This window comes from Microtus pennsylvanicus, chromosome 14, assembly GCF_037038515.1.
Source record: "Microtus pennsylvanicus isolate mMicPen1 chromosome 14, mMicPen1.hap1, whole genome shotgun sequence".
Taxonomy (NCBI): domain Eukaryota; kingdom Metazoa; phylum Chordata; class Mammalia; order Rodentia; family Cricetidae; genus Microtus; species Microtus pennsylvanicus.
Window position 1 is genome coordinate 67,257,741 of NC_134592.1, and position 14,598 is coordinate 67,272,338.

The 14,598-nt window shown below is 41.4% G+C and overlaps 1 protein-coding gene across 3 annotated transcripts in view; it reads right to left on the bottom strand.

Annotated features, from left to right (window-relative positions):
- Dock4 (dedicator of cytokinesis 4) overlaps positions 1–14,598 on the bottom strand; it is a 396,425-nt gene that overhangs the window by 128,712 nt on the left and 253,115 nt on the right. For all 3 annotated transcript variants that reach the window (XM_075948630.1, XM_075948628.1, XM_075948629.1), the window contains exon 16: positions 11,746–11,852. In XM_075948630.1, coding sequence (XP_075804745.1) covers positions 11,746–11,852 — 107 coding nt within the window. The remainder of the gene's footprint in view (positions 1–11,745; positions 11,853–14,598) is intronic.

Below are 14,598 nucleotides of genomic sequence, written 5' to 3' on the forward strand. Positions count from 1 at the left end.
AAGAATTATTAAGCATAATTTCCTCTTCTAGCATTTAGGAACTGGAAATCTTCCGAATAGAATTATGAACAGAATTTGGCTTTTTAGGAAAATCCACCAACAATGTGTAAAAAGAATTAAGTATGGATGTTGGACTCCGATCAATTTTAGCTGAGTTTCTAGCTCTGTCGCTCCCAATGTAAATGTTCTGGTGAGGATATTGAAGCACTTGGGATTCCTGCTGTCCTTGCCTAACACCTCACTGTTTTGTTAGGAGACTTGATGTATATAGGCTTTAACATGGTCTGGGAGACACTGGAAATGCCAAAGAAATCCCATTTGACAACCATCAGAAAAACTTTTTCAAATGATGCTGATACTTATCCAACATGCCATGTAAAAGCTGTTGAACCGTCATCACCTGAAAACCACCAGTTAAGGAATTATTTCAGGTCATCTAAGTGTCCCGTGGAATAAGGAGAGGCTCTATTTGTTTTCCCAGTCCCCCCCCCCCCCTGTCCCGACTTGCTGCAGCTCTGTAGCAGAACACCTGTGGCCACCTTCTCTGCCCCTCTGTTCCCATCTCCTGTGGATCCCACAGACCTTCCTTTCTAACATCCTTCCTCCCAAGTGTGCCTTTGTCTCAGCAGCCAACCCCAGCAGGCAAGCCCTACTAACTGAAGAGCCACTCCGCCTAGGGCAACAAGTAGGCTGACCTTGGAGCCCACACCTCCAGATCCACACCTCCCCCAGATCCAACCTCCCAGTCATATCACCCCCGGCTCTGCAGCAGGAAACCTACTGAGGTCTCCCTTTCCTCTCTGACCCCATCGCCTAAGGATCACCAAGGTCTTCTCCTCCATCCTTCCTTCCCCCACCTCATCCCATTATCCCAGCCTCCAATGTCAGCAAGTATATATACACCCCAAGAACACACCAGCTGAGCAGGCCAGGGAAACAGGTTCGCAAAATAATGTTTCTAATATGCAGAATAGAGTCACCACACTTTTCTATAGTCCAGGGAGGAAGCTGAAACCAAGGAGCAAAACACTCATCTATCAGAGACAAAGTCAGATACCATCACCCAAACCTACAATGATGTCCAGTTGTCATCTTAAACCACAGCCAACAATAGTCAAAACAATATGCCTGTACTGAAGCCCAAGAAAAAGATCTAAAAACAGGCTGTATGAAGATGATATAGGTCCACAATAAATGAATAAATCCCTTCAATAAATCCAGAGAAACACAAACAAACAGTATGAAGAAATCCAGGAAAGCACACACAGTGGAAGGAAATGAACAAAATAGTGCAAGACTTGAAAATGGAAGTACATTCGAGGAAGAAAACCCAAACTGAGAGATTGCTGGAAATGAAAATTTGGGGATTTAGAACAGGAACTACAGGGGAAGGCTTCACCAATTGAATATAAAAGATGGAAGAAAGAATCTCAGGTGCTGAAGATATGATAGAAAAAAAAATGGATACATTGGTCAAAGAAAATGTTAAATTGAAAATTTTCCTCATGTAAAACATCCAGGAAATTTGGGACACTATAAAAACACCAAATCTAAGGGTAATAGGAATAGTGGAGAGAGATGAAAACCCAGTTCAAAGGTCAAGAAAGTATTTTCAGCAAAATCACAGAATACTTTCCTAACCTAAAGAAGGAAATACCTATAAATTTAAAAGGAACACACAGAATACTACACAGACTAGAAAAGAAAGTCCCTTTGGCACATGGGTGGTTTGAGAGAAGATAGTCCCCAAAGGGAGTGGCACTGTTAGGAGGTGTGGTCTTGTTGTAGTGGGAATGCTTTTGTTGGAGGAGCTATGTTTGTATTGCAGAAGACTTTGAGGTCACTTATGCTCAAGATACTGACCAGTGTGTTAGTTGACTTCCTCTTGCCTGCACAAGATGTCAAACTATCCCTTCTTCAGCACCAAGTCTGCTGCAGGCCTCCATGTTCCATTATGATGATAATGGAGTAAACCTCTGAACTGAAAGTGAGCCACCCCAATTAAATGTTTTCCTATATAAGAGTTGCCATGGTCATGGTGTCTCCTCAGAACAATAGAAACACTAACTAAGACAGTACATAACAATCAAAACATTAAACATACAGAACAAAGAATGACTATTAAAAGTTCCAAGAGAAAAAGATGAAGTAACACAAAAAGGCAGAACTATTAGGATTATACCTGACTCCTCATTGGAGATTCTAAAAGAGAGAAGGTCCCGGGCAGATGTGTTGCAGACTCAAAAGAAGGGAAACACACACACACACACACACACACACACACACACACACACACACACACACAATCAATACCATCAACAGCAAAATAAAAGAATCATAATCACTGCTCATTAATATCTCTCAAAATAATTGGTCTCAATTCCACCAATAAAAAGACACAAATTAACAGAATGGATGTAAAAACAGGATCCAACCTTCTGCTCTACCCAAGAAACATACCTTAACATCAAAAATTAGCTCAGGGTATAGGGTTGGGAAAAAATATTCCAAGCAAATGGACCACAGAAACAAGTTAGGGTTGCCATTTTAATGTCTAACAAAATAAACTTCAAACCAAAACTAATCAAAAGAGAAAGGGAAGGACACTTCATACTCATATGAAAAAATCCACCAAGATGACATTTCAAATCTTAGCATCTATGCTCCAAACACAAGGGCATTCAAGTGTGTAAAAGAAACACTACTATAGCATAAATCCCATACTGACTCTTACACACTGGGAGTGGAAGATTTCAGTACTCCACTCTCACCTATAAAAAGGTCATCCAGATAAAAACTAAACAGTGAAATCATGTTATAAACCAAATATAATCTGAGCCTGACAGATAACTACAGACTATTTTCACCCAAACATTAAAGAATATACCTTCCTCTCAGCACCTCATGGAGCTTTCTCCAAAACTGACCATATACTCAGACACAAAGCAAGTCTCAACAGATACAAAAAAAAAAAAAAGAGAGAGAGAGAGAGAGAGAGAGAGAGAGAGAGAGAGAGAGAGAGAGAAAGAAAGAAAAAAGAAGGAAGAAATAGTTCCCTGCATTCAAATCAGACTACTACAGATTAAAGGTAGCTGTCAACAACAAGAGAAAGCTAACAAACTCATGGAAACCCAACAACTCTCTACTGAATGAAAAATAGGTCAAGACAGAAAAAAAGGAAGAGATTGATGATGGGGAAGCTCAGGCAATCACATCTGGCTAGGGTGTGGCTGCCTGGAGCCCAGGTAGATAAACAGGGGTAGATAGGTGTTCTCCATGCGGTGCTCTCTGGACCCGTTTTGACTTCGGACCTTCCACTCTGGTAGTGTGAGTTTCTCCGTTTTTCAATTATTAAATTATATCTGTTGTTTTGAGCTGGTCTGGTTATTTAGCGTACCGATCAAATACGCCAACACTTACAGATTGAAGTTTTTAGAATTGAATAAAAATGAATACACATCATTAACAAAACTTACGGGACACAATGAGAGTGGTTCTAAGAGTCAAGTTCATAGCACCAAGAGCCTACCTAAAAAACTGGAGAGACTGCAGGTGGTGATTGTGGGTAGTGGTGGCACAGTCCTTTAAAGTCAGCACTAGGGATGAAGACCAGGCAGATCTCTGTGAGTTCGAGGCCAGCATGATCTACAGAGCCAGTTCTAGGACAGCCAAAGCTACATAGTTAAACACTATATGGAAAAAACAAAATAAACAAAAAACCCTAAGCAAAACAAACAACAACAAAACTGGAGAGATATCACACTAGAAATTAAATAGCACACCTAAAAGCTCTAGAACAAAAAGAAGAAATCATACCAAAAAGGAGTAGATGTCAAGAAATAATCAAACTCATGTCTAAAACTAATAAAACAAAAGCAAAAGAGAACAATACAAAGAATTAATGGAACAAAAATTGTTTTCTTGAGAAAATTAACAAAGTAGACAAACCCTTATCCAAACTAACTGAAAACTGGAGAAAGATATGCAAGTTAAGAAAATCAAAAATGAAAAGTGGGAAAAAACAACAGACAGCAAGGAAATCCAGAGAATCATAAGCACATACTTTAAAAAATCTGTACTTCATGAAATTGGAAAATCTAAAAGAAATGAACAATTTTCTCGATAGACACCACTTGCCAAAGTTAAATCAGGATCAGATAAACAATTTAAACAGACCTACTAACCACTAGTTAAATAGAAGCAGTCATTAAAAGTCTCCCAACAATAACAAAAAAGTCCAGGGCCAGATGGTTTTAGCAAAGAATTCTATCAAATATTCAAAGAAGAGTTAAAATTGATATTCCTCAAATTATTCCACAAAATAATTACACACAAACACACAAAAAATACTTCCCAATTCATTTTATGTGGCCACAGTCACACTGATATCCAAACCACAAAAAGACCCAACAAAGAAAGAAAATTACAGATCAGTTTCCCTTGTGAACATAGATGTGAAAATATTTGATGAAATACTTGCAAATTGAATCCAATAGCACATCAAAAAGATCATCTACCATGGGGAACTAGGTTTTATCGTAGAGATGTAGGGGTGGTTTGCCACACAAAAAAAGGTGTAAAAAAATGTGATCCATTATATTAACAAACTGAAAGAAGAAAAACAACCCACATTAAATGCAGAAGAAGCCTTTAACAAAAGCCAACACCTCTTCGACCAAAGTCCTGAAGAGCATTGCTGGAGGGAGTACAAACTTGTACAGCTGCTTTGGAACACAATATGGCCATTTCTCAGAAAACTGGGACCTACCTCAACCCAGCTATACTACTTCTAGTCATATACCCAAAGGACACTCTACCATACCATAAGGACACCTGCACAACTATGTTCAACAGCAGCTTTATTCAAAATAGCCAGAATCTGGAAACAACCTAGATGTCTATGAATCAAAGAATGGATAAAGAAAATGTGGTACATTTACACATGGAGTATTACTCAGCTGTTAAAAACAATGACATCATGAAATTTGCCAGTAAATGGATTATGAACTAGAAAATGAACTAGAAAAGATCGTCCTGAGTGAGGTAACCCAGACCTAGAAAGAGGAACATGGTCTGTACGCATGAATAGGTAGATACTGGCCATAATGCAAGGGATAACCATGCCACAATCCAAGAACCCCCCCCCCAAAAAAAAAACTAAGTAACAAGGAAGGCTCAAGGGGAAACACATGAATCTCCCTGAGAAGGGGAAATAGAGTAGCCATCACAAATGGATCAGAGGAGGTGTCTCGATGGGGATAGGAACAGGAGGGATTAGCTGTAGGAAGGATGAAGGAAGAGAGTATTGGGAAAGACAACTAGAATCAGGGGCATCTCTAGGATGAGCTAGAAACCTAGTGCAATGAAAACTCCCAGGAATCCACAAGGGTGACCCAGCTAAGACTCCTAGCAGTGGGTGGTACAGAGCCTGAAGCAGCCATCTCCTGTAACCAGGCAAGACTTCCAGTGGAGGGCTTGGGACCCTGACCAGCCACAAAAAACTTTGACCTACAATTTGTCCTGCCTACAAGATATTCTGGGCTAAAGGTGACACAGAAATTTATGGGAGTAGCCAACCAATGACTGGTCCATCTTAAGACCCATACCATGAAAGGAAGCCCACCCTTAACACTCTCTGAAGGGCCAGGACCCAGAGGCTGGACAGTCCAGGTGCCTAGGACAGAACCGAACACGACTTGCATACACAGAAAAGTCAATGAAATGATTCTTAATGATACTCTGCTATACTCATAGATCTTTGCCTAGCCTGTCATCAGAGAGGCTTCACCCAGCAACTGATGGAAACAGATGCAGAGACCCACAGCCAAACATTAGGCAGACTTTGGGTAAACCTGTGAAAGAGAAGGAGAAAGGATTATGGGAGTCAGAGGGGTCACCACAAAACACCCCACAGAACCAACTAATCGAGGCTTGTAGGGGCTCAAAGAGACTGAACCAACAACCAGAGAGCCATCATGGAACCAACCTAGGCCTTCTGAACATGTTACAGTTGTGTAACTTGGTCTTCTTGTTGGAGGCTCCTAACAGTGGAAGCAGGGGCTGTCTCTGACTCTGTTACTTCCTTTTAGGACCCTTCCCTCCTACTGGGTTTCCTTGTCCAGCCTTATAGGAAAGGAGGTACCTGGTCTTATCTCAACTTGACACACCACGGCTGGCTAATATATGTGGGAGGTCTGCCTTTTCTGAAGAGAAAGGAGGAGGAGTGGTTGGAGGGGTTGGGGAGAGGGACCGGGAGAAGAGGAGTGAAAACTGTGATTGGCGGGAAAAAAAATTAATTAATTAATTAATTAAAAAGAAGCCCTAGAGTGATTAGGACAACAAGGAACACACCTAAACACAATAAAGGCAGTTTACAGCCAGCCAACAGCCAACATCAATTAAATGGAGAAAACCTCAAAGCTATTCCACTAACATCAAGAGCAAGAGAAGGTTGGTCACTCTCTCCATTCCTGTTCAATATAGAACTTGGAGTCTTAGCTAGAGCAATAAGGCAACTGAAGGAGATCAAGGAGACACAAACTGGAAAGGAAGAAGTCAAAGTATCTTTATTTGCCAATGATATAATAGTATATACAAGTGACCCTGAAATTTCCATTGGCGAACTCCTAAAGCTGATGAACACTTTCAGCAAAGTAGCTGGGTATGAAAATAACTCACAAAAATCATTAGCCCTTCTAGATAAAATTGACAAACAGATTGAGAAAGAAATCAAGAAAGCAACCCCTTTCACAATAGTTTCTAATAATATATACCTTGGGGTAACTAACCAAGCAAGTAAAAGACTTGTATGATAAAAACTTCAATCTTTGAAAAAAGAAATTGAAGAAGATATCAGAAGATGGAAAGACCTCATATGTTCATGGATCAGTAGGATTAACATGGTAACAATGACAATTTTATTGCCATTTAACTATACAAAAGCAATCTACAGATTCAATATAACCACCATCAAAATTTCAACACAATTCTTCACAGACCTTGAAAAGACAATTCTCAACTTTATGTGAAAACACATACACACACACACACAAAAAAAAAAACCTCAGGATAGCTAAAAGAATTCCTGAACAATAAAAGAACTGCAGGAGGTCTCGCCATTCCTGATCTCAAGTTATACAAAGAAGCTAGAGTAATAAAACCAGCATGGTATGGGGGACAAAAATCAAAAATGTTGATCAATGAAACTGAACTGAAGACCCAGACATAAATCCACACACATATGGACACCCGATTTTTGATAAAGAAGCCAAAAATACATACTAGAAAAAAAGACAGCATCTTCAATAATTGGTGCTGATCAAACTGGACGTCTGCATGTATAAGAATTCAAATATATCCATATCTATCACTGTGCACAAAACTCAAGCCTAAGCGAATCAGAGACCTCAACATAAAACCAGATACACTGAACCTGACAGAAAAAGAAAGTGGGAAATAGCCTTGAAAGCATTGGCACTACAGATAACTTTCTGAACAAAGCACCAAAAACCCAGACACTAAGATCAACAATTAATAAGTAAGACTTCATGAAACTGAAAAGCTCTGTACAGCAAAGGACAAAGTCAATCAGACAAAGTGGCAGCCTACAGAATGAGAAAATATTTTTACCAGCAGTGTATCCAATAGAGAAATAATACTCAAAATATATAAATAACTCAAGAAATGATATCATAAAACCAAAGAACCCTATTTGAAAATGGGGCACAGATCTAAACAGAGAATTCTCAGTGAAGGAAATTTAAATGGCTGGAAGAGACTTAAAGAAATGTTCAAGGGCTGGAAAGATGGCTCAGTGGTTAAGAGCACTGGTTGTTCTTCCAGAGGTCCTGAGTTCAATTCCCAGCAACCACATGGTGGCTCACAACCATCTGTAATGAGATCTGGTCCCCTCTTCTGGCCTGCAGGCATATATGCACGCAGAACACTGTATACATAATAAATAAATAAATAAATAAATAAATAAATAAATAAATAAATAAATAAATATTTTAAAAAATGGTCAATATCCTAAGCCATCAGGGAAATGCAAATCAAAACTACTTAGAGATTCAATCTTATACCAGCCAGACTGGGAGGCCATGGCTATGCTCTGGATCTAGCGGGTGCCACGGAGAGTCTACTGTGGGTCAGCCATCATGGCCAGGTTAGTTCCACCAATCCTGGTTGGCTTCACCTGCCCACCAGCACAGGGCACTAAAACCTTAATATCCAAAATATGACACATGAAACCTCAATAGCTTCCAGTAGCTAAACTCTATCACACGCAAGCATAAAACATAACCTCAATAGGAATAACACTGTGAACACAAAAGGCATTTTAAGATATTCTTTCAAGAATAGGGGAGAGAAAGAGAAATAGACAGAGAAAGAGAGACAGGCAGAGAGAGAGAGAGAGAGAGAGAGAGAGAGAGAGAGAGAGAGAGAGAGAGAGAGAGACTGTATATTTTACCCATCAGCTAAGTAAATAAAATCATGTAACCACTCTGGGTAGCAATTTTAATCCATTTCTAAAATTTTTATCAAAATAAAAAAAATTCTGATCACATATCTTTTATTGTTCTTCAAGGCTTTCAGCATACAGAATTAAAATATAATATAGACCCCGCGCATTTGAAAACCAATGTGGGCCACACTTATAAGTATTTGCCAGGTCCTGCTAGGCACTTCACAGATACATTTTCTTTCATAACAATCCTAGGATGCAGAACACTGTGACCGAGGCACTTATGTGATTTGCCTAATGATGCAGTATTACTCAGTGTCAGCTTCGGGATGGAAACGAAGCTTGTCTCAATAACACCACGCGACACTGCCTTTCTCCACCACTCTCTTAACTCACTTTAAAATTTTGAACGTCTTGTAACTTTCTTGATAAATATGGAATGTCAGGTTAGAAAGAAAACAAAGTCACGTTCCCCAAAAGCTTATGTGGACCACACACCATGGCAGAGGGCTCCAACAGGCGTGTGTAACTAAAATGACCTCCTGAGAAATAAGGCGTGAAGTTGCTAGTCTAAGTCTCAGAACATGGGGTACAAGAGGGATTGTGGGAGCTGGCTCTTAGGCAGGGAAGCAGACAAGGGCGGAAGGAGCATGGCACCTGAGCCTGGGTCTACAGCTGAGGATTATAGAGAACCAAATTGAAATTGCAGAAAGTGAGAGAGTCTACTTGAAATTCTATAACACCAGCTAATGAAAAATAGATTCAAATAATTTGAGTGACAAAATATCTTCTTGTGAGAACTTTTTCTATAGGAATAGTCACTGCTAATATTATTATAACCTGCTAAATTTCTAATATTTGCTCATACTTTAATTCAGTAATAAAAATTGAACCAGGAGCCAGATGGAGGTGGTGCACGCCTTTAATCCCAGCACTCAGGAGGCAGGTGGATCTCTGTGAGTTAGAGGCCAGCCTGGTCTACAAGAGTTAGTTTCAGGACAGGCTCCAAAGCTACAGAGAAACCCTGTCTCAAAAACCAAAATAAAACAGCAATAACAAAATCAATCAGGACAAAGGCACTAGTCGTGTTTTGAAGGCCTCACACCCCAGAACACTGTGCCATGGGCTTTGACTGATTTCAAAGCTGTGACAAAGACCACTGGATACTAGCTCTGCTGTGGTAGGGAAGGAAGGCTGTCTGGGGAAGGGGGTATTAAAGCTCCGTCATAAAGCAGAACAGGAAGCAAGACAAGGAAGGGAAGACACAATGTAGACAAGAGCAAGAGGCGGGGAGGGGGTGCACACGTGAATGAATCAGTGGCAGAGAGCCAAATGCCAAGTGGATCCTGGAGTGGAGCCAGGGACAGCCACGTGAAATTAGGGGAAACTTTCGGTGAAACTTTCTGTTTCACAGAAACTTACAAAAATACCTTCCTGTAACAGTATTTTATTAGCCAGACAGGTTTACTTCTTATGTGTTATTGTTTATGCAGAAGGTTATAACGTAAGGAATTGGGTACAGCATATGTGGGTATATTCCAGCTTCTCTCTGAATCGAAAACAACCGCTAAAACCCACAAGTATATGCGCTGTAGTATGCCTGGACCATGGGGTTTTTCAACATGAAAAGCTCTTGGAACCAGCCCAGATACCTTAAATAAGAAGACCTCAGTAGCTAGGCAGAGTTGAACATGCCTGTGGTGTTTGCTACTTGAGAGGCTGCGGTTGGAAGACTGTACTTTGAGGCCAACTTAAGGCGACTTATCAAAACCCTTTCCAAATAGAAAAGGAGAAGGCTAGGGATGCAGCTTGCTGGTACAACAGCGGCTCAGAAGTAAGGATTCCTTTCCCCAGGGTCTGTAGCCCCTGGATAAGCAGCAGTGATATGGTGGAGGTTCCTATGAGAGGTGGAAATAGGTATCTCGGAGAACTGATGGGACAGAGGAGTGGAGACAGCAAGGCCAGACCCATTGTACAAGAGAAGAAGGGAAGAGGAAATGTATGCCTGTTAAAGAAGGAAGCCGAGTGCTGCCGTAGGCTTACATCCTGAATACATGGCACTAGACAGGAGACAGTTACAGATGCAGAGGAAGGGAGGACACGGGAAGAAAGGGCTCAGGCATGGAGGTAGAACTGTCTTTGGGAAGAAGGCATCTGGCCTCATCCCCTCAGACAGGAAGCAGGAAGAGAGACAAGAGGGCAGATAAGGGACCAGGTGGCAGGGAAAGGGCACAGGAAGTTAGCAGAGTTCCTGTCTGGTGGCTTCTGTTTGCCCAAGTAGGCACAAAGGAATTCTGGGCTCCAGTGATGGTAGACCTTCCCCAGCAGGAGGAGTATTATAGAGAAAACTGCATGATGCTTAAACAATACATTTTCCTCTGTATTTCATTTTATGAGTATTCTCTCATAATTCCTGCTCAGTTCCTGCTCTCTGAATTTTAATGTAAATGCATACACCAGCATACTTTGTTCCAATGCTTTTTGTTTGTTTTTAATAATTGTGTTCAGCTTCAAAATACTGACAAAATAAGAAAAAATAAAAATAAAAAATAATTGTGACTTAAAATAAAACAAAAGTTTTTATAACAAAGCACAGATAAAATTAAAAGTAACGCTTAACTTAGTAAACTTTCCTCTGAGGATATATAAAGATTTATAAAACAGTATGTATCTGTAGTACAGACAAAACTATTTCTAAGATTTATTCAATCCCATTATAATAATAGGAAGGACTTTGAGATTAACACCCCAGTCCATGCAAACAAATTTATTCCTAAAGTAAGATGAAAACAATAAGTTATTTAAAAAATGTTTCAGGGTTGAGGAACTCAGCAGTTTGCGTGAGACCTGCCTAACATGTGCCTAACTGGGAAGTAATAGATTCATCCCCAATATCAAAATATGTGCAAATATATACAGGTGTGTGTGTGTGTGTGTGTGTGTGTGTGTGTGTGTGTGTGTGTGTGTGTGTAATGTGCCATAAAGACAGAAAGCTTAAAAATAATACTTTCAGGAAGACATTGTAAATATGTATATGTGTATGTATATATATTCGTTTTTGCACAAGGTCTCACTGTGTAGACCAGGCTGATCTTCATCCCGAGACCCGCCTGCTTCTGCCTCCCGGAGTGCTGGAATAAAGCAGTAACCCACCATGCCTGGCCTACAACCTTATTTTGAACTCTTCATTTCAGTCATTCTCCCCCTTTCTAAAGCTATAAGACATGCGGCCAATCACGTGCGCTGCTTTTCCGTCTATCATCAACAGGGACTATTGGTACCTTGTGCACGATGAGCTCGTGTGTGCCGTCTGGAAGAGTCCTCCCGTCTTCTTGCATGAGGGGAACAAAAGAGAAACCAAACAACTTCTTCTCTCCTTTCTCCTTTGCTGTAGAGGAGAACAACGACTTGCTTATTGAAGTATATGTTCATATAACCGACATCTTACTTGGAAGAAGCATGAGCATCAATGACTATAGCCCTGCCCCCTGCACATGCCAGGCCCCCGACACAGTGGAGAACCGCTTCCGTGGTAGGACACCTATCTGGACCCTGTACTCAGGCGTCCTAAACTTTAGGTTACGTTCCCTGCCCGATTGTTTTCACAGGACTCCAGAAACTGTGTTCTATAAAAGAGTTTGGACTGCTTTTCTCGCCTCACACCTTACCCCAGCCCCTCAACAGTAAGCTTCACTGGGGCAGAATTCTCGGTTGTTTATTCTTTACAAACAGTATCTGGGACATAGCAGGATCTCAACCAATAAAGCGTGATTTAGGGCAGCCTGGCTGTGAGGAGCAGGGCTTCGTCTATGGCCCTCTGAAAGGGAACGTTCAAGCCGTCCTGGTCCATGTGTGAGGACAGAGACAGCCTTAAGGCTGTTTCCTGGATTCTGCCACAGCTTCTGAGAAGAAAGTACAACTAGTTGGCTACCTTAGTGTGCGGGTTGGCCGCAGTGCTCAGAGTACTGCCTTAGTGTGGGTTGGCCACAGTGCTCAGCAAGCCAGAGATGAGGCAGGGACTTTTCAGACCCCTAATTAGGACAAACCTGATGCCGAGGATGCTAGCTGTTATTTACAGGAAACAGAATGGAAATCAAGGACATTAAGCAGCTTGCTCTAGATCTTTCAAGCCATTCCTGCCCTTCTAGCAATCTGTTTTTCTCCAAAAACAGAGCAAGCGCTAAAAAGCTTTTAGTTGAACTGCATTCTCCCTGGTGTGTGGGCATGTGGGCATGTGGTCACGTGGGCAGTAAGGGAAGCAAGCTGGAGTCTGTGATTGCTGAAGGGTTGTTCTTTCCGCAATGAAGGTGGTGTGGATCATGACAGTTGAGCAGAACAGCTCAGTTTCGGGACACAGACTTTCTGGGGAAGCTCGACCATTAAGCAAGAGTTTCAGCCACCAGCTCTTCCCTAACACTGTCCTCATCATCTGACGAAGGGCGTGTGCAACCTCTTACAGGAGGACATCCCTGGATATGTGAACTCATTAAATGTGTGCTTTGAAAGATTTCCTTTCAAAGTAATTAATTTTGACTCTAGAGAGGAAGTGAGGAAAGACTGATGCTTCTAAAAGCTCATCAGAATGACAGCAGAAGTACCTAGGGTGAGGTCCCCACAACACAGTACCGAGTCAGCTCATGATTCACGACACTGATTCAGAAAGAATTCCTGAACCTTATTTCACTATCTTTTTAAAAAATATGTAGTTTGCAATATTCAATTAGAAAAACAAAGAATAAAGATTCTATAGCAAGCAAAATTAGTCAAGATGAGAGACAAAACAATACTTTTCTCAAATTAGCCTTCTGTTATAAGACACAGATGTCTAAGATGGTGGCTACCCGTCCTCGGCTATTCAGTCGGCATCAGTGAGCAGCACGAACTGAACAAGTGTCCGCAGAGGCTGATATCCCTTACTCTCAAAATACCCCAAGTTCTTCCAGGTCATTGCTCTTAGAGTTTCCTGCAATAATCCTCCCTCTCGGAGCTCATTCCTGTATCTCCCCCACCTCCCCGCCTCTCCACTTCCTAGTTCTGTGCCCCCCCCCCCCATTCACACTGCCTTATCTTTGGTCTCCCCACGTCCACTGTAACTCTGTCCTGGTTAAATCTAACTTCCGGTTCATTCCACACACACTAGACTGTTTCACGTCAGCTACTGCATGGTAACCCAATGGCTCCTTAGCTGGACAGCCCTCTCCATTTCCCTACGGAAGTTTCTCGTTTTTCTAGCCCTACCCCATGGAAACAGCTGAGCATTTCACTGCCTCCCTAGTTCGACCTTTTCCAAACTGCTGTACACCTGACATCACACAGCGCGTGGCCTCCTCAGATTGGCTTTGTTCACGCTGTGGTGTTCATTTAAGGCTTTTTCACGGACCTGAACATTTTTTTTGTACACGCACAGATTGATGTCTAGTTTTATTTTTTGAAATTGAAATATAATTACATAATTTTCCTTTTCTGATACCCTTACCTGGAACCCCTCCCTTATACTTGGTATTAGGGAACCATTAGGGGCCTCTTCCCTTGGGAAGACTCTTTCTCCTGCTCTCAGCATTTTAGCTGCCTGTAATTCTTTAGGGTTGGGCCCTATGAGGTTTTCCTCTCCCATGTTTTGGCTACTGGTGTTACCCTTTTCCAGGTCTCGTTTAGATGGGCATGATGACACTTTATGTGTACTTAACGTCTCTTTGAAAGATGGAGACCACTGGAGAGAATCACAACAGATCAAAATGCAGAGAACAAGCGACTGTCTGTACCCAGGGTTAATGTCTACAACCCGACTCCCATACTTAAGGGTAGGGATCATAGAGCAAGAGGCAGCAGAAACATTGTAAGAGGAAGAACGGGAAGTGTGCTGTGACATCGCGTCTCCTAGAAATGTCAGAAAAGCAACACCAGCGAAGTCTCATCAACACGGCTGCCACTTATATTTGAAGTGTAGACTATTACTTCGCTGTTAGTGTGTACCACAGTTTAATCATCCATTTACCCACCAAAGGACATCTTGCTTGTTTCCAAGTTTGGGCAATCAGGAAACATCTGTTCTCAACAGCTGTGAACAGGTTTTGGGTGGACATAAGTTTTCAAATCAAAGAAGCAAAACTGCTAGAATGTGGCGAGGCTAAGCG